At 41.6% G+C, this 25511-nt stretch overlaps 1 protein-coding gene across 2 annotated transcripts in view; it reads left to right on the top strand.

The window, feature by feature from the left end:
* Nucleotides 1-218: 218 nt before the first annotated feature.
* ESRRB (estrogen related receptor beta) overlaps nucleotides 219-25511 on the top strand; it is a 133210-nt gene continuing 107917 nt past the window's right edge. For both annotated transcript variants that reach the window (XM_005479778.4, XM_074542580.1), the window contains exon 1: nucleotides 219-387. In XM_005479778.4, coding sequence (XP_005479835.2) covers nucleotides 386-387 — 2 coding nt within the window. In that variant the 5' untranslated portion in view covers nucleotides 219-385. The remainder of the gene's footprint in view (nucleotides 388-25511) is intronic.

Genomic DNA, 25511 nt, shown 5'->3' with positions numbered 1-25511 from the left:
TAATTGCCTTGCACTTTCTCTTTCTGATGCCCACGGGTGACTGTGGGGGACTCCTCCCTGGGCACAGTGCAGAGTTAAAAGCCCAGCTTTTGCTGCCTTGCTTAAGACCTGGTTATTTCTTTCTTTCCTTTTTTTTTCCTTTCCTTTTTTTTTTTTTTTTTTTTTTTTTTTTTGTCAGCTGCCTGTTATATCAATCACAGAGCTGGGATCTATTTATAGGTTGGGACTCGGAGTACTGTGTCCTAGTCACAAAGAGAGGCAGAGACGCAGAGGGGACTGTCGGCTGGTGCAGGCAGAACCAAAAGATATTTAATCAGCAATTAGAAACACCTGAGGGCAAGGGAAATTCTACTCCAGCCTCAAGCCTCATCTCTCAGCCTGCAGCATGTAAGTAGCGAACTTCTATCTTTTATTGCGTTTATGGGCTTGTGTTTTGTTTCTTTTTTTATTTTTATTTTTTTAATCCAAGCATTGCTCTGCACAAATTCTTTTATCTGGTCTAAAAATTGTGGCAGCATCTCAATACAGTTAAAGGTAATATTTTTTTGATTTTCACTCTGTCAGAGGAAGGTCAGTGCGACCCACAAGGAGAGGAGTTGGTTCAGAACTTTGTAGAAATCTGGTGGTTTCACTATTTGAGAGTGGCTTTTTCCTCTGGAAATAAGTAAATGAAAGTTTGAGTGGAACAGTTTTGTTTTGGGAATAGAAACAGTCAGGTTTGCTGGCATTCCAAAAAGGTCAATGTATAACGTAACTCTGCTTAAGGGCTTACCAAGGACAGGTGCTATTTATCCCATGCTGGTAAAGGCAAACCTGGGAACTTTAGCAGTCCTGTCTTAAAAGAACCAAGTGACAACCTTCCCTCTATTAAAAAACCCAAAACCCAATACCCCCCCAGCTGCAAATCAAACCTTTTCTTATCAGACACATGCAATGAAATTTTGCTTTTACTGAAGGCATTTAGCACTAAGCAGTTGATGTTTCTTTAATTTTAAAAGTCCCAAAGCAACTGAAGAATCTTCAGTGACAAAAGAGGGGTGCAAGTCTTTGCAAAGTTGGCACGGTGATAATCAAAGAAGGAACTTACTCTCTCATCGCCAATAAGATGCTTGCTTAAAGCAGCCAAGATGTAAAATGTTTGAACAATTATATATTTCTATTTTTATTAACAGAAATTTGAAGAGAAGGAGAACAATAATTAGTCAGATTTTTTTTTATTAATAGCTTTCAGTAGAAATATGAAGAGAGGGAGAAAAATAATTATTCTGATATTTTTGTTAATAGCTTTTAGTATAATTTTTTTGTCAAAATATTAGAGGCTTTTCTTGTTTCATAGTTTTGCTTCAAAGGTTTGTGTTACATCTTTTTACAAAATTTAGGGTTAATATTTATTTCTAAGCATAGGAAAATAACCTTGCTGTATCTACCCCCCAAAATCTTAATAGTACTATTTTAATTTTAGTATGTCAAGTTTTTAGCATAATTTTCTCACTAAATATATGTTCTTGAAAACTTTTTTACACCCAAAATGTATAATTTTTGAAGGTAACAAAATATGAAATGAAGCTAAACTTAAAATAATTTTGAGGAAAAATTGTCTAATAGGAACAGAAAAATAAAACCTGAGCTGCCTCACAGTTAAAACATCAGATTTTGAGGAATACTTGAGAGACAAATTTCTTGGACTGACTGTAGAAGGGTAACAAATAGGCTTCTTCTTTAGTTCTTTATTTTGCATTTCTTCAATGTACATTTTATAATACTTAGAACATTTAGCTTAAGTAACTAGGAATCAAACATATTGACTACATATTAATGCTCTCTAAGGTTTTAACAATTGGTATAAATACTCCATCATTCAGCTAGAATTCTGATATAAGGAAGGCTTTTAAGAGGATATAGATAAATAAGGTGAAATAATATGCCCAAATAATGCCCCAAAAGATCATTACAACACATTGCTTGCTATGAACCTTTTTTCTCACAAATTAAACCGTGATTGTTGTCATCATATAAAGCTTCATTTTGATTATTAAAGCTTTCTGCTTTACTTAAAAATGAACATTTTAAAATTATTTAAGTCCTTTTCTGTTTGTTTTGCCATGATATTATATTTATTGCTTCTCTGTAATAATGCAATGTTATTTTGTAATAAAAGAAGCAGATTTTTCTGAAAAGCATTAAAGGACTAAAATTGCTGACTCTGTAACCAACAAAGAATCTATCATATAGCTGGTCTGAGGTCCCACTAAGAATTAAAAACCAAGATACAATGCTGAAAAAAGAATTGAATTATTTTCTTCCCTACACAAAACCAATATTAGCATGATTGTACTTGGAAATTACTGCAAACCCCCCTTCCCCCCCCCCCCCCCACCATTTACCATACAATTTTGCAAAAATCTGAGAAATCAAAGAAGTTTTCTGAGTATAAAGCTATAAAAGGTTCAGTATTAATAATTTATTTGGACTATTCTATAGCTGTGTCCACATAATTGCTGGACTTTATTCTTCTCTTTCAACCACATGTGAATATTTTGCCCTGTTACCTGCCATATCTTGTTATTACTGATTTGGAAAAAAATAACCAAGCACCTACTCTGCTTTGGGGTAATGATCAATGCTTTATGGGACCACTTTTATTTGGAGGGAAGGCATTACCTGTGGTTAAAGGGAAGGCCAATGCATTATGTAGCAGAAAGAGTTTGTTATTTAGTTTCTGCTTCACTAATGGTTCACGTTTTGTGGACTAAGCACCTATCAACCTCTGAACTGTCTTACTGTACATATGCTATTGCATGGGGGTTTTTTCATTCCTTAAAAAACCCAACAAACATCTTTTGTTTTATCCCAGTTTATTTGTTTCTTTGACTGCGAAGTAATGATTGACATGCAGATTCTCTTTTCCACGCCTCTCCTTTCATTGCGGAGTATGACATCTCTGGGGAATTATAAATAAAACCTGTGCCAGATCTGCTGCACAGGTGTCTGGAGTACAGCATGCTCAGGTGCCTCACTGTAAATCCCTGAGAATATGAAGTAAACACAAGCAGAATAAAAATACTCTTCCTGAAACAATTCTGTGTTTTGAGGGGCCTTCTGCATAAACCTCCCAAAGCCCGCAGCCAGTTATTAAAGACTGTGTAGCTTTCTCTCTCTTACCTTTTTTATCGTTTTACCTGTACATCTGTCCATCTATTTCTCATCTATTTTTACATTTCATTATGCTGTGCTTGCTCTCCAGCTCTCTTCTTTTCCTTTCCTGAAGACACATTTCTATCTGGCACAGAAAATAAACTCAGATTGCGGGTAGTTATGTTAATCTAATTCAATCCTCTGTGGGCTAGGAGTGAAATTCTAATAGTGGAGCTGTTGAGGGCTTTTTTGTTAATGGCTTGGGGATTACATTGAGTTAAAGGCTCATTTCCTAATCAAACAGAGAGGGAGAGAGTGACTCCGAATATTTATGAGTCTCCCAGCGAGAGTTAAACATTGAACTCCAAAAGCAGGATTTCAGTGCTGCAAGAAAGAGTTAAAACCCCTCAGGGCTGCTGTGGAGAGGGAAAAAAAAAAAAGGAAACCAGTTAAGCCATCAGCATTTTCAACTGCTGTATAACTTCAGTTTGAGAGAAAATAATCATCTCACGAGCTAAAATGGAAACTGTAGCAAGATATTTAAAACAAAGTCAAGTGATGCTTCAAAAAGGCTCTTCTTCAGTGAAGCAGGATGCACGCAGTGCCTGCAGCCGCCTAACAGAAACTCCAAATAAATACTCTAAATGAGAAGGATTGGAGGGTGGGTTGCCTTTTTATTATTAATGCCTGGAAGACATAATTTAATTTTCTAATGCTTTTTATTTTTGTTTCTATTTAACTCTTGGGTCACCTTTTCTTTGAAAAAAGAAAAAATAAAAAGGAAGTATGGATGCGTCAATATCTAAATTGTCCTCCGTCTGTTCTGCAGATTGGTACCTTTTGAGGCCTTTTTTCTGTTCTTCAGTTTAGCTGGAGTCTTGTATCAAACAGTCTAGTTGAAGAACTGTATTTGCTGTGACAGGAATGATTGACCAAATTAATGGCTGATTGCTTTTGTGATGAGTTCATCATACATGCATGGGCAGCTTGAGCAGACCTTTCTGTTGCTGCAAAAGAGCAAGCCTCTGTGCTGCTAAGGGCTGGTGTGCTTTGAACTAGCCAGCAGTAAGCTTTTTTCCTCTGAGCTGGGACTCAGAAAATTTGTCTGCAGCAGGTAAACTGCACAAAATCAAGACTGTGCCATGATCCTGCCTCTCTTCGGAAAAGAAAGGAATGGGGATAGAAACCTGTTGTTTTCTGACACATGGCCAAGTCAGTTCTCTGTGTTCCTCAGTTTCCCTATTTGTAAAATGATATGTGACTGCCATCAAAATAACCCCAAGATCTGCAAAGAACAATCCTGTATAAATCCCAAATGGCTGATTTGCCCGTGGGAAAAACTGTGAATCACTGGCATAGGTGCATAGTTGAAAACAAGAGGGTTTTTGCTGGGAACAAGAGTTGCCCCCCTTCACTTTATTTGTTGTTGTTGTTTGGTAGGCATTTTGGTTTGTTTGGTTGCAGTTTTTTTAATACATTTTGTACTAGTCATCATAAAGGTTTTCTGATTTTGGCATAACTAGGAAATACAAGATTGACTAACTTCTTGTGTAATATTCAGTGGTGCTGTCCTATACACTAGGTCTGGGTTCAGTCTTAGTGACCCTTGCTGAGATGAATCTCGAGGTTTATTGCCCAAAAGTGGTAAATTCTGGCTAAAAAAGTAAGTCACTGTTTCATCTGGAGCCATGTGTATCAATGGTCATCCTTTATGCACCAAACCTGGCATTTTCGCTGACACGTCTATCTGGATGTAGCACCTTGAGGTAAGATTTGGCATCTTGCCCTAGTTTTAAAATTATTTAAAACTGCGACCTGATGTGAATGCCTGAGGCCCCTTTCTCTTTGTGCTCTGTGCCTGGGCCTGCTGAGGAGAGCACCATCAGCTATAGTGTACTTTATTAAATGCATTCAAAATACATATTAACTGTATTCTTTCCCTCTAATCACTGGAATATACAGTAGATTGCTTTGAAACAAAAGCTTTCTGTGGCTGAGCTGAAAACTGTGTAACATTTTTTTTCCTGCCTTCTCCTTCCTGTCGCAGTTTCCTTTCTTTTTGCCTCAACCTTTTCCTCTCCTGCACTATTCTGTTGTGGCCAGTTCATACTTAGACTTTCCCTGCTGACCTTTCAGGCAGAATACACTTCCTTCTCCTCTTTTTGTGCTTTCCAGTGCTATGCTGAATCTTACAAATGTTTACCCTGAAGGTGGCTGCATTTCAGTGAAGCTTTGCCTGGGATGTATACATTTTATGAAAAACTGGGAAACTGAAAAGTGTTCTTCAACTTTCCCAAGAAAGCTACTGTGTTCTTGCATGCTACAACTACTTTAAAAAATATAGTAGTATAGGAATTTCAAGGAAGGAAATAATACAAGTCTAAAACTTTAAAGCACATAGTTTAGTTGGCATTATGTCTTTAAAGTAACAACAGTTTTAAAGTCTCATCACTCTTGAAAATCTCTAGAAAAAGTGCTGCACCTTTAGGGGAAATTGCTTTTTTTTGGAGGGATGAATCTTGCAACTAAATCTTTCTGTTTGGATACTGGAGAGCATATGCCCAGCATATATGAGAAGGAAGCATAAGTGGCTATTTTTATTCATTAAGGAGTTGCTGCCCTTTCCTTTCCCCCAACCATGTGAGATGCGAATGATCCTGCTCACAAGAGTTTCACGCTGCTCTCAGAATGGATTCTCTTTTTCTTTGTAATTGTGTTTGCTGGATCAGCAGGAAATGTACTCCACAAGTTCTTCCCCCAGTCTTCTGTGATCACCTCTTTGTAGTGGGCCTGAACAAATGACTGGTAGCTGTGTACTAAAACAGGCATTTAATTCACATCCCCCTAAAGCTCACAGGACCTAGAGAGTAACTTTCTGGGTGAGAAGAGGGTATGTGTGCCACCAGGCTTGCCTTTCTTTTTGTTTGCTTTTTTTATTCATCCTTAGACCTTTTTTTTTCCCCACAGGCTTCTTGGACTTTTAAAAATTGCAGTTATTGTCACTGGCAGATTTTTCTACTTCTTCCCTTTAAATAAGAAATTCTTTCCTGTTGCATCATGTCCCCATGGCCTGGTACAGGAGGTTCCAACCTTCCCCTGTTGGGGATGTGAACTCAAGTAGATTGGTAAAGAGCTCATGTGAATAGGATTTTCTCAGTGATACTTTTTTTGATCTACAGTCTGTAGCACTGAGAGTGTGGTAACACTCAAGTTATAAATATTGGTGAATGCTATCTTTGCATAGAAGAGGGAGACAAGGATTTTCTGAGTGCAACATTGCCTAGGAAGAGATTACTTGCATCAGCATCCTCTCAAATGCTCAGAAAGACATTCGAGGAGCCTATCTCAAGTCCCACTGCTTTTTATGTGGAAACTGCTGTGTACAGCTTTAAGCATGTTCATGCCAATCTTTAGACCAAGATGTCTGTATCACTGCTGTTCTTCTATTCTAGCCCTAACAGGCTCCCTGTTCAGTTCAAGGTAAGCCTCTTCACCGGTAAGATGTCTTTTGCCCATCTCTTAGCTGGGTTCCTCCTTCCCCATTCTCAATTCTCTGTGGAGAATTGCATGATCCCAGCAAAATTCTCTGTATTACTGCAGGCTTTGAGTATGGTCCTGTTTTGGCCCCCCTATTTTTTCACATTGCAGATAATCATATGATCCTTCCATTCTTCCTGAATTTTCTTGCCATCCTTCTTACTCTCTTTGCTGCATTGGATTGAACCTCACTTTTGTGTGTCTCTAAATAGGCTCTACTCTTGTGACTCTGTAGTGACTGTTCATGCCATCTACTGCCTGTGCAGCCCTTTCTGTGAGTGTCAGCTGGTGCTCTGCCTTACACTCCCTGCACAGAGAAGTAGTTGGGGATAGAGAGTTACAGTTTCTTTGGGCTCTCTGTCCTGTACAAAGAAATCAGATGTGAGGATGCTTCCATGTGCTTCAAGTATTTATAGACATGTTACTACTGTGCTGAAATGATGGGCCATACCTCTTGGTAATAGCATGTTGACCTGGATACAGCAGTTCTAGCTCTTTAATCTCTCCTGGCACATGGGTTTGGGAAATGTGTGTTTAAGGAGGACAGAATTAATGGGGCTGCTGCTATGTTTGTGAAGAGTTAAATGATGGGGGATGAGAGTCACAGCTTCTCCTGGGGAATAAGGACTAGCCAGAAGAATTGATTGTCTTGGCTTATTGATCCTTCAGGAAACAGCACTGAAGTGATAATGCTGTTCCTGCCACTTTGAGGCACTTTGTACCAGCAACAACCTCTGTTTACCTAGGCTAGTGCAAAGGAAGAGCTGCACTGTTGCTAACTCATTCCAGAAAAAAACCATGCCAGACATGTTGAGTTTGCCATTTGTTTGTCTGCTCCCAGGGAGAGGTGACTGAGCAGCAGTAGCTCAGAACATGTTTGTATTTTATAGTGCTTAATGGAACTGGCTGCAAACGGTAGCTTGTGAAATGCCATGCTGAGTCTTTGCTGCCAGTGTCTTGGTCTGAAGCGTTGGTTGGATTGGATGGTCTTTACCGTCCTTTCCAACCCAAACTGTTCTGTGATTCTACAAAGTCTCAGGCTGTCATGTCACAGGATATCCATCTCTCCCATCCCTTTCGGTCCCTGCGCCTTTCTGGTCAATTGGCAGTCACCACTCAGCTGGTCTAGCTTGACCAACTTGTTGAACCAGGGTGGTCCAAGTGCTTTTTATCCTGTAATCCCAATGCCACCTCCTAGCCAGGAGCCAGCCCACTTGTATGGGCTGATGGGAAGTGGATGATGAAACATCCCACCTCCTTTGCACTGAAGCACATGCCATGAGAAGTCAGGTATTTCTTTCTGGCCTCAGGGTGGCAGAAGGAGAAACACCCACCTGGTGCAGGAGCTGCTGGAGAAGCAGTGCTTCCCATCACTCAGCTACACCTCCCCTGTGTGTGTTCCAAACTTGTTCAAGGAGCACAGCACTGCAGAGTGTCAGCTCTGAGCTTCTGTTGGGTGTTTCTACAACCATAGGCCTGTGAGAAGTGGAGGCCCTGACTCTGTCTGGGCTCTCAGTTGTCCAGTAGCACAGTGGGCTGGGGAAGCCCTTGCACTGTTGCCCCTGAGGCATCAGCTGCAAGCAGCTGATGAACTGGGCTGGCTCATACCATATGCTGGACCATTGCTGGTAACTACAAGTTTTGGACTCTCACCTGTAGAAAAAAAATGAGGAGATTGCTCATGATGCTCCCTATATCCTTTTGTCTCTGCTTTGTACTTCAACAGGTTCTGCACCATTTCTCTTTTTGGATGTGTTGTGTTCTGATGAATCTCAGGCAGGTCTCTGCAGCTTCCCCATTGCAAGGTCAGAAGGCCAAGAAATCTTGGGGCCACTTGGAGCACATTGCAAAATCTTGCACAAAGCTAGGAGGGCCAAAAAGCTACTGTGAAATGCTTCTTTGTTGAGTCAGGCCAGCTTATATATAGAGATATGCAAATAAAATACAGAGCCATTTAATTACCCTACATATCATTTCTGTACTTCATCCTCTTTGATGTTGCCAACAACTTTATTGCAGCACTTGATGTTTGACTTTACATCTCAACCATGTGAAACGAGATGATGAGAAAAATTGCAGGTTTTTTTTAAAGAAGAAAAGTGTCTATGCCACAAGATTTCAGGGAACAACTAAAAAGTAATGCCAGCTATATTCTCTTTTAAAAAAAGAGATGATATTAATAACCACCAATGCATAATAGAATATATAATTATGTTTCTTTTGGGACTTGATCAGTAGCTGAACATTCAAGGCTCAAAATAATGAATTTAATATAGTATGCAACATCATATGTTATGTAATGTAAAATTATCTACTACTTAATAAATCTCATGCTGAGACTGTTCTACTTCTTCTTAACTAGCTCTCAGACTATAGTGATGAGTTCTACTGGCAGCTTTGGATGTTGCTTCTGTTTTGCTCTTGTTTGTATTGTGATGCATCCCCTACAGCTGGGGCTGTTGCATTTAGCCATAAGACAGCTTCTATCTGAAAGAGCTTCCAATTCGATTCAAGACAAGAAACTACTAGGGGTAGAGTCAGTCAGGAAGTCTGTGGCTAGAGGAAAGATGAGGGCAGCTGAGATGGGAATTTGTGGTAATATATTGCTGAAAGTGTGGCTTTTTGGGAGTACAGGTGACTTTGCTTGATATGGAGTTAACAAAAAGATACCAAAAAGAACACAGGCCTCTATTTTCCTGTGTAACACTTGTCTAACTCTTTGCTTTGCAAAATTAGCACCTCCACTTTCTTAGCTGAGAAGAGAGCTCTGCTACATGTTCTCAGTATCTTTACATACCTGAGTCTTTTCCTTACTTTTTCAACGAGGTAGTCATCTTTCTTTTTATAAAGAAGTGATTTAAACAAAACAAATAAAATACTGTATCACATAAAATTAGTCTTGGGTTTTTTCCTGTGTCATTCAGTGACAAAGTTATGGATGGGGGTTCAAAAACATACCCCCATAAATGTATTTACTAGACATGTGGACTCAGTAGTGGCAAGTACATGTTATGGTCTAAAGGCAGCTGTCTAAGCCACAGACTGCCAACATACTGATGATGAGGTCTGCAAAGGTTCAACAAGGTTAAGAACAGGGGGAAAAATTAGTCTTTCCCTGAGCACATAAGTAGTGTTTGATATCAGAGGTAGAATAAGGGACAAAGTGACAACTTGACCTGGCATAGCTCTGCTAATAACTTTTCTTGCAACTGAATTCAGTGTTCTCACTTTTTGCAGTTAGTTGTTTATATGATATTCTGTTACAGTTATGTAGAATCTGCATTTTGGGATACCCAGTCTTGCTTATCCTGAATGTTTTTCTCCTGCTGTAGGTAGTGTTTCTAAAGCTGCTGAAGTCCCTAGGATAGAAAACTATGCCAATATAAAAGTAGCAGTGAAGAGAAGATTGCAGCCATGGAGCAAGACTGAGCTAAGCAGAAATTACTCCTCCTGAATTTGCCCTTTCTGTATGGTTCTGTGCTCCTTCCCACTGACTGCATGGTTCTTGAGGTAACATTTTCAGGGCAGAAGTTAGGCCCAAAGGGAAAGAGGCAGTAGGTTAGAGGACCCTTTCAGGTATTTATGTTTAAGGCCACATTATGCACCAGCTGGGAGTTTGTTTCCATGTATCCCATCCTTTGCTCTGTAATGCTGAGCTCTGCAGAAGGTTTAGTCACCTGATGGGTTTTGGTTTGGTGGCGTGTTGAGGCAGAGGAGCTTTGCATTGCTGTATCATCAGCTGGCAAAGGTTTCTTGAAGCAAATGGTCACTGCATTAGAACAGCCAGCAGGGCTCTTGTCTTGCTGGTACTTGCTCCTTGTAACTTTGTCAATGGCTTCTGGCTTCAACTTCCCCATCTGTGAGTGAGAGGGAGTGGTATGCCCTCTATACATTCTTTATGCAGTGCAGCACGTGGGAACACCTTCCCAGGTTTTACCTGACAGAGGAGGAATTTGGAGAAGAAGAAGATATTTTGCTTTTAAGATAGTACAGTGTGAGAAAGAGGAAGGAGCACAAACATCTTGCACTCAGTTGTTATATGGTGGAGCATGCTTCTTGTGCAACACCTATCCTGTGAGCCCAGAGTACTAAAGATATGCCCTCTTATTTGCTGAAAACTGTGCTTTGGTCTTTTGGCTTTTTTCTCCCCCCCCAGGATTTCTTGGGCCTTTACCAAAGCTGCCATCTGTAAATTTGCAATTGTAAACCTGTGCAAGCTTGGAGCTTCATGTAGTTTCATGTAATTTTGCTGCTGTATGTCTTCAGTAAGATGTGAAATGACTTCAGGCTTCTGAGCACATTTACTTTCATGGGCCAGAACTCACCTCTCCAGTGAGAGGACAGCTGTGCTTTACTTTTTGGGAGCTAGAAGAGGTAAGGCAAGGGGCAGCAGTGCCTCCTATCCTGCTTCACATGTAGATTATAATCTTTTGCATATTTCAGTACTTTGCACTGGTAGGTACTGATGTACATGGGAATCAACCTAAAATATTTCACACTGAAGTCTTGATAAGCCCTCAGACCTGGAAAACTTGTGACAGGCTTGAAGTGTTGGGGAACCGTGCTAGGTTTAGTGCTCCAACCTGCCCAGAAATATTCCGACTTCCTTTTAGTTTTTGGAGCCCATCAATAATGTGGGGCAATTATGTGACTATGAAGAATGATTTGATATTGTACAAACATCTTTTTGTATCATTTTCTGTTTAAAAGCGGAGCTAAGCAGGAATTTTTGCTGCTGGTTTCCCATGCATCTGGGAAACGCTGCAACTTTAGTCAAGGCACATTTCTGTGGAGAGGACTCGAGCTGCTAATTTGACTGTAGGAGTTTATTTCTGGAATGCAGCAGTGTTTCACCAACGGAGCAGCTGTCCTGGAAACACTTACCACACGGGGTCATTTTCCTCTCTGTGTGTAATCAACAAAGCCACCCCAGTTAATGTGAATCCTTTTAAGTCTCCTAAACTAGACCATGGGGAGCGCACAGAGATCCATAGGACTCTGACCTCCTTCACTTCCTTCTCCTATCATTAGGGAAGAAAAACCAGTCCCATACTTAAATGTACCTTAAAGGGGAAGCCTGAAACCTCTTCTGAGCATGGAAAATTGTTTCTTAACAGTAACATCTCACTGATTTTGTGGGGAGGTGTTGGTCCTCTGTTTTCTGTGTGTGTTTTGTGATAGTAGCTACAAATCTCCTAAGTTTACCAAATATTCCAGGTTGTGACATAATAACAGTCAGAGGTGGAAAAGCTTCTTGGGTTATTCCATTCTTTTTGTTCTCTTTAGTTTGCTTTGCTTGCATAAGCAAACCTCTGTTCACTTCTGGGATGACAGTTGAGCAGGTAAATTCCTTCTACTACCAATGAAATTTCCATAGTCATACCATTGAAACAATTTTCTAATTTTTTTTCCTCCCTAGTACTCTCTCAAGTTGCTCAGTTCCTTCCTCACTGTTTACACTATTTGATACTTTTTGGATTTAAGTCCTGTCTCTAAATGCTCCTTCCCTCCAGTAGACACTATAGGGTTGTTTTTTGCCCCCTGCTACAACCTTGCATCAGTCTCTGGAACTGCTGTAAAATCTTTATTGTGGTTCTATTAAGAATGTTTTACTCTTTGAGTTTAGTAAAATTAAATCTCATTTTTTTCACCTTTCTCTGTTTTAAACCTGTCTTCAAGGCCAGTCAGAGGTAGCAGGTCTTTGTGTGTAGGAGGACATTCTCTCTCAAGCCTGGACAAGGACCTTTTCAAGAGGCTTCCACCTGGCAAGTCCTGCATCTGTGGGCTGGGCCAGCCTTGCTGCAGCCCTCATGGGTGCATCACTGGAGCTCTAGAAGGGAAGTCTGCATCTGCCAGGATTCAGGGACTGCTTCTTCAGTCAGGTACTTGAAACTGAGACCACCAATTACTTTGATGGTTGCTGTCCCCTCTCTCCCCAAGCTGTGCTAGTGTGGCTTTTCAGATTAAGTATGACTTGGGCTTCCCAAAGATTAACAGTATCATCAAGGACTTTTGCTCCTACAGTGAGTTTCAGAAAGTGATTTCAAAAGACACCTCACTGAATTCAGCCAGAGTATTTAATAGTTTCATGTTAGAGTGAACAAAACTCTAAAAAATATTCAACACATGTAAAATATCTTTTTCTAAGTTCTTTGCCTTTCCTGATGAGGTGAACATAATTTTTCCTGGGTCATCCTTATGAAAAGATAGAATCCAGAAAGATAAAAAGGCTGGTGTGATCCCTTTAGAGAAAAGGCAATATAGCTTTCCCTTGCTGAGAGCCAAGGGGCAGTAAGTTGTAGTAGGAAAGCAAGGTTGATTTTTGAGAGATGTTGCAGAGGGAACAGGTGATCAGTTTTTGAACACAGCCTGCAATGACGCAAGTCAGAGGGAGCTGGAGAACAACAGTGTGTGCCTTTGAGAAGCCTTCAGTGGACAATAAAGTAATAAATGAACATGTAATGGAGAAGAATAGAACAGTGTTTTCCCCAGTATTATGAAAGAGTCTGAATGAAATGATGGATTTGTTTTATCTGTTAAAACTACAGCCATGTTTATTTAGCCAGAATATGTGAGAAATTGGAAGAACAGTTTTTCCTCTTTTGTTTATGAGCTGGTGTTACAACAAAGTTCTCAGCTTGACTTCAGTGCACCCACACTGAAAATGAGTACTGTAGTAGTGTAGGCAAGCCTTGATATAAAGCAAATGTATTGGGCTTGACTAATTGACAAGCAGATCTCTTCACCCTTTTGTAACCATGATGTGATGAAGTTATACTATTTGTTCTCATTGGCAACTTGCTCTATGAAGCTTGAACTAGATTTCAAAACAGTGAAAGAGATTTTAAATAAAATTAAATCTCATTTTTTTCACCTCTAACCAACACCAAGATTATTGAATTCAAGACATGGACAAATTTAACGGACCACTTTTCCTGTTCAAGATTTGTCCACTGCACAGCATTTGCCTTTAGCCTTTCCTTGTATATGCTTTATGCTTTCTGGTAGATAAAGCATACATCCTTTGGCAAAAATGTCTAATTTTTCATAGCAGGATTACTATAATGTACAAGAAATTGCCTTATGAAAGCCATGTATTACTTGTCACAATTGAAGCTTATTGGGGATAAACAAGTACTGGACAAACAGCTCAAACACTTAGTGAACACCTTAGGCAGAGCAGAAGCTGTCTTGGAACGCTTGTCTTGTTTTCTACAGCTCTTAGAGAACCACGAGGACTCTCAACAGATTTTAAGGCAGACCCATGCCACTCATGCTTTAGGCCTAACTGCATTAAAAGCTGAAATCCACCTAGCAACTCCTGCACTTGTCTGGGCAGTTTCTCAACATCAACTTCTAGAGAGACATACAGCCTTGATTTAGAGACATTGTGTAGAATAACCAGCATGCCTCATGACAAGTGGTCCCAGTGGCTGGTTCTGGCTGTTTAAAAATGTCTATACACCTAAGTGAAATTTGTCTAGTTTCAGATACCAAGAATAATCTTGTCTTATATTCTTTTAAAGCTAGATTAAAGAACTTTCCACGATTAATTTTCTCCCCACTTACAATTAGATCAGGTCAACCCTTAGCCTATTCTTGGAATTAAATTTATTATGCTTCTCAGATTTGTCATTGGATAGGTTTTGTTTCAAGCAGGTATTAGTTTGACAGCACCATGCTTTTCAGTTCAGTAACTTATGTCTTTCAATCTCATTCTGTCTCAACCATGTCATCATTTATCTACACAAATGGGGACATTTTCCAAGAAAAATACCCCATATATGAATGTTTTTAAGAAATCCTTTGACATTGCTAATGGTTTCACAACTTTCCCACCTGCTGCAAGTCATGTGCCATGTACAGGTATTTGTGTTCAGCTGGACTGCCAATAATCCTGCATGTGGTCAGTTTGAATTAAGTAACCTTTGGAATTTTTAACCCAAACCAGCTTCTCAATCTGAGCTGTACAAACCCATGTGTTAACACAAGGAATGAGACAGGACAAATGTGGCTCCGTTGAGAAGCATGGTAAGATCTCTGCTTTCTGCAACAGAAATGCATTAAAGAGCTTAAGCAGTGGGGCTTCATTTTTCTACAACTGAATTTGTAAAAGTTAAACTCGTAAAGGAAACAAAAAGCAGGAACAATGTAGTTTTATGCTCTGTGAATGTATCACATATTTGTGTCAAATTAAGGGAAAATCTACACTTGTGCAGAGGGCAGGAAGGGATGTGATTCATTGGTAATTTAAAATACAAAATCTTACACTTAAATCCACTAGAGAAAGAAATTTGATACACTCCAAAAGCATTTGGAGTTTGCCCATACTCTATGTGGCAGAATGTGGTTGTGTTGCTTCAGGAAGAATTTGGGGAAGAAGTTCTGGCTTGGGTGCTTTCATGTTCATATTTCCTGGCTTTACACAGAAATGAATATTGAGAACACAGTTGCTTCAAGGAAGTTGGGCTCTGAAGGAGAGTGAGTTTTACATGAGGACAGAACCAGTAGTGTGTTACTAAGGGTACAATAGAATCAGTCTAAGAGACAATGGGCTTTCTTCTGTCTTTCAGGATTTTAGAACATTTGATTATTTCTTCCAACATGTCCCCCTGCCCTGCCGGCTGTAATGCCATGCAAAGGCCACTTTCTTTCATCCTCCTTTGCTAGGATATTTAGGCTAGTCAAAATCAGACCCTGTGAATGGATGCAGTAATAAGGCCCATTCATCAGTCTCAAATACAGGTGGCCTGTCCATCCACAATTTTACCATGAGTTTTATTCCTCTTCTGTTAAATAAGAATTTGATTATCAAGAGTGCAATGGTAAGTGCTTTACCAAAGAATTCCTGCACCAATTGGTGGATATATTGAATTGCTTGTACATTCAGTATAGCTATATCCCTACAATGTAAATGCTTGGATTGTGAAATCAAGGTAAAGGGGCTTCATACATCACAGTAACAGCTGCTGCAGTGAAATATACCCTCCTTTGTACTTTCTGTGACTCTGATTGTTTGTGATATGGGCAATCTAAGACTTATGGAAATAACTTCTCAGCTGGTGTAAACTGGTACAGCTGCAGTGAAAGCAAATGAGCTCTGCCACTGCACACCACATGACTAGTTGGCTTCTGGTGTCACTAGGTGCATGTTTCCTTGCTTTTAAGTGGTCAGATTTTATGCAAGCAGCAAGTAACTACCGGGTTTTCAGCAACCTAAAACAACCCTAAGCATGGTTTTAGCACAGGGCTTTACTTTCCGACTGTATTCCTACACAAGGAGAAATGCTCCCATCAGGTAAGTGGAGCACTGGTGAAAAGTGAGTGAGAGAGTCTGGGGGAATGGTAGTGACAGCCAAGTCTCATCTGTGTTGGCAATGACAGGCCAAGGGAGCAGAGCGGGCAGGGGCAGACCTTGGCCTTTGTATGGGGCTGGATTGTGCTGTGTGCAGGCAGGGCACCAGAAAACACTGAGGGGGGTTCTGGTGAGATGTTCAGCTCTGGGCACTAGCAGCAAAAACACGCAGAGGAAACTTGGAAGGTAGTAAGAGAAGAACAACAAAAATGATAACAGAGCTGGAGGGATTGTTTTTATGAGGGAAGATCAAAAGAACTAAATATGTGAAGCTTGGCTAAGTGATGACTAAGAAGGGAATGTGAAAACCACCTACAACTGTTTGAAAGGATATAAACACTAGAGGTGAACAAACAGTGGGGACAAATAGTCTGTGAATTTGAAAGTCATTTTCAGTTCAGCTGTGTTTCTGCCTTTAGTAATCACTTTCTGTTAAGACTTGTGCTTTACTGAAAATATTTTCAGGGAATATTACACTTGTATATTCAAGTGCGTCAGTATCTGCAAGGGAATTCTGAAATGTAAATTCAATCTTCAAATTTGAAATTTGCTTTGGTTTACATAAATCGCTTAGTGTATAGTGTATACATTGTACTAATCAGTATGCAAATTTTTTGCATGGCAAGTCAAATACATGGTTGAAAACTGTATTTTCAGTTTTAACATGGTATTTGTACACTCCCCTAATGCAATTACTTAGTTAACCAAATAATGCAGCATAGGTTCCAACTGCTTTCTATCAGCTTTGCACAAAAAGGTGAGACATTTGCTTTTGTTGATGGGCTGTATTTTATAAACAGTGAGATTTACATGTTGAAATGTTGGGGGAGATATTTTTTCTTTTACAAGAGTTAAAAGTCACTGGACCCCAACACCATAGCATACTACATGTATAAGGGCTGTTGGTGCAGTTTTGTGAAGTCACCTTGTGCACTGCGAGGGAGGTCTTTTCTAATTTTTTGGTGCACAGTTTATCCGATGAGAAAGGTGAATTCAGCTCCTGTGACCCTCCATGGGCATTTAGAGTGATTGAATTAAAAAGAAATTTCATTATGAGTATAAGAAAATATTGTGTTAATGGTGAAATTTTCTCCTCCTGGAGGTCCACTTGTCATTTAAAGCTCTTGGGCAAAGCAGTGGAAGTGGTTCCTGGGCAGGCCTCAGGTGAGCTGACTAATTCGGTAAGTTATTTTCAACTTTGGTGATTTGTGAATCAGGCATTAAAATTCCATGTTAATACTCATCAACAGGCTTTTCTAAGCAGCATCTTTCCCTGTTAAAGCAGGATTGATGCCTGCTGCCCAGTGAATAACAAGAGAGACGTGGTCAGCTGTGTAGATACCCACAGCTGTTTCCAGAGGCGTTTTCTTCAAGAGCGTATGTATGCACGCATGCGCCAGTGCATACTGTACACAAAAACTACAGGCTTTGACCTATGCAAACACACACCAGATTATTGCTTTCTATAAACAAATTAGCATACTTTAAAAGGTGAAAATCTCTATAAAATTGTCTGCCTTGTTGTTTATGGTGTGAGTAGAGGATGCACTACATTACAGAGGGGCTCACATTTCTCTCTTCTCCCCCCTCTCTAAATGGACGTGTGCTCCGTCCGTTTCACCATTGTTCCTGCCAGCCCGATCCCAGCAGGGGTTCCCTAATTAGCAATCTCTTCATTTCCAATCAAAGCACAAAGCGGCCCCAAAAGCCTCTCTTTATGAGGGAGCTGAGTGGTGGCTGGGGACGTGGAGTGGGATAATTGCCTTCGCCACTGGCAGCAGTAAGCAGCCTGGCTAATTCATTATTGTAATAACTTTGCTTGTCCTTGGGGAGGGGGGGCTAGGGTGAGGAGGACTGAGCCTGGCAGTGCTAGCTGAGGACAGGGGGAAGGGGGAATCCAGCCAGAACTGAGGTAGAAGATGGGAAAAATTGGCAGGAAAGAAGAAACCTTTCAATATTTTTCTGCCTGCCTTCCCCCCTTAAATAAATTGAGGGTTAAATTAATTTGTGGCATGGTAGCCAGTGCTCCCTGAGCAAGACTGCCATGAGCACCCTCTGCTCTGCCCTTGTCATGGTCACAGAGAGGGATGTCTAGAAAGCCATGTAAACTGGCCCCAGGAATGCTGGGGAGGCTGGGGCTTGTAGGATTAGGAAAACTCAGGAGTTTCCTCTCAGCTCAGGTAGGAAAAGCTGACACTCAAGCATTGATAGAAGGCTGAATGACTGAGGTACCCACAGTTTGTGGCTTTCAGTGATTCACAAGAAGCCACTGATCCTTGTGTGGAGATTGAATGTTGTATATCTGCAAAAGAGTCCAGAGCTGACAAATTGTATAGCAGAGCTTTGTTCTTATCTATCGTCTCTTTAAAATACATTTAATGTATGTGAGACTTGCCTCTCTTTCTGTGGGCTGCAGATTTGTGTTTGCTGGGGCTCTGTTGGCTTTCAGGAGCCATCAAGGCTCTGCCCCTATGAACAGAGTGCTAAGCTGAGTTGCCACGACTGACTGAGCTGCCAAAGGGAACAGGCAGAGGTGGCGAGGTGGTGCCTTCTTCCTCTTCCTTGAAGGGAAACGTCTGTGCTGTGGCACAGCAAATTTATTAGAATTTTGGTTTTGAAAAGTGTGCATATTTTAAGTAGGTAAGACCAGTCATATAATTTCAGACCTTCTGGTTCTTCTTTTATTTCTTTGTGCTTATCTCAAATAAGTGTGGCAGGGTTTTGTTTATTCCATCTCACTGATGGGACAGCTCCTTTTCTGAATTCCTTTGAGTCGATACTGCTGTGTACATTCATGAAACCTGTCACTTTGAGATGGTCACCATTCATGTTTCTGCACTGAAGTGGCTGGTAATGAAGCTATGTGTTTTACTGTCAGAGTTTTTTTCATTGAAAATTATTATTTCTGACATAAAACATAGCTAAAGAAACAGTGACATCAAAATGCAAGTGCCAAACATGCAAATTTGTGTGTGGCAGGAGCAGTTTAAAATTAAATCATGCCCTTGTAATAATTAGCCAACACTTAATTCTGGAGATATTTGTATTGTATTTGTGTTGTGGAGAGGGACATGAAGCAAGTCCTCAGCCTGAGGGTCATTTCAGTGATATGTAACAGATCCTTTGAGTCCCAAACAGTTTATCCACCTAGGATGCAAAATGTTTACTGGGAGGAGATGTTTTTGAAGTAGTTGAGTAAGGCAATGGAGAATTAACAGCTATTTGGAGCAGAATTTATAGGTGTTGTTGCCCAGACTCTAGTGAGCAGTTATGTTTTCCCAGCTGCCTTATGCTAGGTGCTGGCCTGCAGGTTTCTCCACTTCTCAAGCAGATGTTCAACCTCTTGGACACTGCAGCACACAGCCCAAGGAATTTCAGCAAGAGCAAACTTCCTCTGCCTGATACCAATGTCCATAGATGATGCTCATGTCCCAATGGAAAACATGCCTATTCATTTTTATTTTTCCATAATCAGTGCTGTAGTCCTGTTTGTGTTGTGCCTTTTGCTGTCTAATGTAAATACCATACAGGAAGGTACATTCAAATAGGCCAATGAATGCCTACAATGAGATTTATGGGGGATTTCAATCACTTGCTCTGTGTCCTGTGCCATTTCTATGCTTCTGGATCCTTTTTGTCAAAGGATCATTTTAGTGGTGGAGGATGTGCACATCTCCTAGTTTGCCCAGTTAATAAGTTGCAGCAGTGGCAGCACATAGGATTGATATGAGCTCCTTTAGATAACTCTGCTAGGTAAGAAAATATCCCCCTTTGAACATTTGTGGGATTCTCCATCATGTGTTGTGTTCTACCCTTGCTTTGCATTGATCTCTCCATTTATAGTACTTTAACTGTGTGGAAAGTGTGGTAACCAAGAGTTAAAAGCAGGAATGGATAGATTCTTTGAACTAATTGTTTCGTTTCCTTGTGTTTCCATCTGCTTGGGAATGAGGACAAATTTGAATCCTGTTTCTGATGGTTTAAGATGATATGGATCCTAAGAGCTTTTGGTAGATAAACTGGGGAAAGGCAATTCAAAGGGTCAAAAGACAGCTGACATGCAGCACATTGGCCTAAGTTTGATGGCATGCTAGGGTATGGACAAAGGTTGACGAATTGGAGTAACAATAAACATTTTAGTCCTGACTTCACTTTTAGTCTGAGACCCTCAATTGTTGCATTGTTAGCAATTGCTTGTGGAGAGGTAAGAAATTGTGGCAATGGGCATGAGAAGGAATATTAATGATCCAATTTCCAGCTGAGTTCCACTCCAAGGCCTCGCTGGGTGATGTGCATTTTTAATCATAACAAACCAGAATGAGAAGGAGCTGCTTGCAGCAAGGCAGGCCTGTGTGTGGAGCCACAGTGTGTGACACCATCTCAGACCCTTGCCTGCTGCTCAGGGGAGACACAAGCCTGCTCTGCTTGCTTGAGAGCCACCACAAACTAGGTTGGACTGTGACAGTAAAACCTGGATCACCACTAGAAGTGGAACCAAGGAAGAGGTATAGTAACTGTCTTGAATAGCCCAAAGCTCTTGACTGGAAGAAATCACTGATTCAACTGGAACTTTGGGCCAAAATTGGCCCTGACTCAAAAGGGGCAGAAAAATAATCTCTGGATGCTCGACAGCATTGTGCTATAGCCATACTGAATTTCCTGCTAGCTATTTTTGCAGTCTTGATGGTTTCTATGATAGGGTCTTCTCACTTGTTTGTATTTCTGGAATGTGTTTTCTTTGACTTTTGAAGCCATGCAGTCTGTCTGAGCAATATTCCCAACAGTTGCTTTGATCTCTCAGATACGCAGAATTTGGGAGAACCCTGGATGTTTTCTTTTCTTCTGAGGTGCTTTTCATTCCAAACTTTCAGCTACAGACAGCTTTGCAATACTACCTTGGGAGCCCGTCATCACAGTGTTCAAGTTGCCAGCAGGAGTTGCTGATGAGGGTCTCACAGGCCTCCTTATCTGGGGATAAGTATTCTATGATCATTTAGCAGTGGGACATGCAGCTCTGTGCTTGATACATGTTTGGGAATGTGCCAGCTGCATACCATAGCTTACCTGCTTAGCTTCAAGCTCCACGTCTCAGGACAGCTCCCTCTTTACTTGTTCTTAATATTTTACTCTGTTTGGTGACTTTGTAACTTCTTTGCCTTTAGGGCTAAATAGCTGGTAGTCCCTTGCCCAGGGTTTTTAGCTCCACAGCTGTCTGTGTATGTGAGAATGTGGTGCAGAAGCACAGCAGAGGTGTCTGATACATCTCAGGGGCAGAAGAAGCAGCAGCCTTGCTTTCTCAATACAGGAGTGTATTGATTCAGTGCACGCTAAGCAGAACAGTCATTCCACCTAGCAGAAGGCAGGGGTGCCACACTCACTGCAGTACAGGAGTTATGGGAGGAAAAAACAGCTGTCTCACATCCCTTCAAGTGTAAACTAAGGCCAGAAATTAGAACTGATTTTCCTCTTAGAGTTTTCAGCACCCATTCAGTTCTCTGTAGGGGAAAAGGGCTGAAGTACTTTATGCCCAGCCTTTGTAGCATCATCTTTTGGATATCTGGTGGAGAAAAGGTGTCTGGTGTTTGATATACAAGTACTCTTGCTCATTATTTTCAAGTAAACAAGATGAATGCTAAAAAGATATGGGAAAACTCCTGTCCTGCTTTTTATGCCATTTGCTTTTTATGCCAAACTGATAGCTAGCATTCTCTGGGATGGTCTGTGCTGATGCAGCTATCTGTATTATGCAAGCAAGGGTTAGAGAATTGCTGCAGAAAGACGGAATGCTTTCTTTCATAGGAGGAGTTTCTGAAAGAACACACACACCCCTGCAAATACAGACCAGCCAGGCCACTAGGGCCTGCCACAGTGCCAGAGAAAATGCCAGCAGCTTTAAACTTCTGTTTCAGTAAGGAATAAATGTTACATGATTTGTGCACGAAGGAGGGAATTCACTGAAGTGGTTGAGGAGGGAGTGGAGAGGGGATGGGAGGAGGTGCCTTTCACCATGTAGTAGATGTTGCCTCTGGCACGAGTGCAGGACAGTGAGCAGTTTATACGTGTTATGTTCATGCAGCAAGTCTGGCCCTGAGAGAGGCACCTTTCAACTTGGCAAAGCTGCCTTGCTGCTGCTGGACACCCAAGCAGCTAATATGCCTCCTTCACAAAAGGCTCTGGCTTTTTAAATGTTTAAACCTGCAATTCTCTTGGGCAGAGGTCCCCTCCTGGCAGAGGAAGGGGGCTGCCAAATGGGTATAGTTCACTGTGATTTTAAAAATCTTTTGGAGGGAAGATGGATTCCATTTGCTGAGATAGGTGTTTGTTGCCCAGGCAAAACTCCCAGTGTATTTACAGCAGCTCTGCAAGGTCTGTGTGTGTGGTAGGTGTGTGTGTGTGTGCATGTACATGCTTGTGTATGCCTTTATTTCCATGCTCTGGCTGCCTGCCTCTGATTTAAGGGCAGGTTTTATTCCCCAGCTGCCTCAGGGCTCCTCTTTTCTGATTGCATTAAAGTCTCCGTAATTCTCCCCTCATTAATGATTGGCATATTTTTACCTCTCACTAAAGGAGCTTGGAGGCAACTCCCGTGGGGCCCTGCTCGCCAAATGAAACAATTTCATCCTGCTCCAGAAACGCATTAAAAAGGGTTTGTCAGGATCTTATCGCTAGTTAGGGAAAGCTAATCAAATTACTTCTATTTATTAGCTGCTGCAGCAATGTGTCATTCCATCAAGCACAGGTAGTGGGACAGGCAGGGACTGCGTGCTGAGCTCTGTGCATCCAGCACTGCTGCCTTGATCTGCACAACAGCATCTCTTGCCAGGGGAGGCTGAGGGCCAAGAGAAGCTGTGAACTTCCCAGTGACAGTGCTTCTGCCACCATTGCCATGGGACTTCTCATCTGCTGCCCCTCTTTGCTCGTCTTTTCCAATGGACTCCCCAAAACCCCTTAGTAGTGGCATTCCTGAGCTTTTAACATTGAGTCCACTGCTTCTATATTTGCCTGATCACTTCTTGCTGTTGCTGATTGTATTTTGCTACTATTTGTTTTGAGATGGTTTGGTTTCTTTGGCAAGTTTAATTCAGTGGTAAACCAGTCCAGAAAGGATTTGTTCCTTTTCCTTGAACCTGGCATGACAAGGAGGACAGTGGGGAGAGATTATGGCAATTGTAACAGAAATAAATATTTTTTTTACTTCATGAGGCTTTAATGAAATATATTTTTCTCAAGCTTTCTTTTTCATTCTTTTTCTTTCTTTTTCTTTCTTTTTTCCTTTTCTCCTCTTTTTTCTTTTTTCTTTTTTTTTTTCTTTTCTTTTTTTTTTCCCAGTACATGTGGTCTGTAAAAGTAATTACAACTGAGGAAATGGGAAAGAAAGTGACAGAGTCTGTTGAATAAACTGCATACAAGGACTTAGATTAGACTCTGAAAAGGGAACCAGCTATTGCTGGGCTGCTGCTGATTGCATGAAGAGTAGTGGTTTGTGAGGCAAGAGGTGTGAATCAGAATAAAGCTCACTCTTTTATTGATTTCACATGCGGAACATGCATGTCCTTCATGCACATACACTGTGCACTTGTATTTGCAAGCATGTGTGCACTCTCACTCTTGCACATGATCTGAATTCCCAAGGTGCTGTACCTCAGAAGGGATGTGGAGGCAGGTGCTTCACAGGTGCTTTCAAACTTTGGAAAGTATAGATCTGCTCCACCTTTTTACTGTTCCTTTCATCTTTAAACTAAGAGCAAGGAAATCTCTGGTGTTTGAGATAAACATGAATTGGACAGTGAAAATGGCTCGTTTCCAGGTAAAGCTGATCTCACATTAAAAAACTCCCACATGAATAAAACCATGTAGTGGATATATTTGCATGAAGTGAAGTGTGTCTAAATATAGTTATAGTGACTCACAATGACGATATTGCTGTGCACGTGTGTAAACCTTTGCTGTTTCATTTTGTGCACACCAACGTTTTCCCTCTGGCACAAAATCCTGGGACAGCAGTGAAACCACAGCCTTCTCATGTACAAGCAGACATGTAAACCCACCAGTGTGCACACTGTGTGCGCTGCTGGTTTTGCTTAGGGAAGGTCTGTGCTGTCCCTCAGGATTTTGCAGTTGTATGTAACACCACAGATGTTTGCACAGAACTGATGGAGTGCCTAGGGGTTTGACAGGGTTCTGGCACTACATGCAGCGATTCCTGGCGTGGTGGGGGGCAGGCAAGTGCCCCAGCTACTATCCCAGCGGATTCACGGTATGGTGGGAGCGGCTGCCGAGCTGTGGGGCCCTCAGCGTGTTCCTGGGAGCGGGATCGGGAGGGCCCGGCCCCATCAACCCCATGCAGCGGGCCACGCTCCGGCATCCTCGTTATCCACACAGTTCAAAAAGCAGTCCTGAGCGGAGCAGCACGCTCCACAAAAGGCTCTATCGATTGGGCTGTCGGAGCATTTCCCGGGGTCTTTTATATCTCTTTGCCTCCTCGTCAGTAATGAAGAGGCCGAGCGCAGAGAGAGTCAGCAGACTCCAGCTGCTGGGATTTCTTCATCTTCTCATCAGGATTTTAATTAGACACGTCCGAGAGGGCAGCACCGTGTGAGGGCAGGCGGGAGCTTTATCAAGCAGGCCACTTCTTTAATTACTGTTTACTGACAGATAACAAGGGAGGGGAGGTGGCAGCAGATTGTTGTGGGGGGAAGCGGGGAAAGGACGGCAGTCCCCAGAGTGTGCGCTCAGCAAAGAAGGCCTCTGCTAGGGACCGAATGGAAATTGTTCTGCTCTCCCCACCCTGACGTGCTGTTTACCTGCTGCCAGAGTGGGAAAGGTTCCCCTTGCCCCTTTCCTAGAGGGCGGAAGATAGATCTGAAAGGTGTTAAGGACTAGAGACCCAAGGAATGAAACATACATTTGGTTAGAGAAAAATGAGAGAACTGGCTCTTCTAAGCTACTAGGATCCTCACCTGACTGGTCCTGTGCCTTCCCAGGCCTGGGCTTCCCTATGGATTTTCTGGCACTGCACAGTAGGAATCAAAATTATTTTCTTCTCCTTCTGTCTGGAACTGTCAGTCCTCCTCTCTACCACTACCCTCATGGCTGTTTTGTCTGAAATGCACCTTTTTCTGTCTTTCCATGTGTCTTCAGCACTGGCAGTATAAGGGCAGTCAGCTCTGTGGTTGCTTCTGACATGGCCTTGATCCCTGCTGTCTTTTGGGCCAATTCTGCACCTGGTATGAATACTAGCTTCAGCCAATTCTCTTCTGTTCGGCCCCAGAATACACATACCCCTCCCATCTTCTGTCTCCTTCCCCTTAAGGTGTTTTTTGGTCATTATTTGTATCCTGGCTGCTGTGTCCTGCTGGATCACAGCCCTGTTTTCAGTTTCATGGAGCTACCTTTTGATTGTTTTGTGTTATGACAGGGGAATGGTGTTCACAGTCCTCCACAGAGCAAGAGGCTGGGTAGATCACTGCTCCCTGGCTCAACC

Source organism: Zonotrichia albicollis, chromosome 6 (genome assembly GCF_047830755.1).
Source record: "Zonotrichia albicollis isolate bZonAlb1 chromosome 6, bZonAlb1.hap1, whole genome shotgun sequence".
NCBI classification, from domain to species: domain Eukaryota; kingdom Metazoa; phylum Chordata; class Aves; order Passeriformes; family Passerellidae; genus Zonotrichia; species Zonotrichia albicollis.
This window is presented reverse-complemented; position numbering and strand designations above follow the sequence as displayed.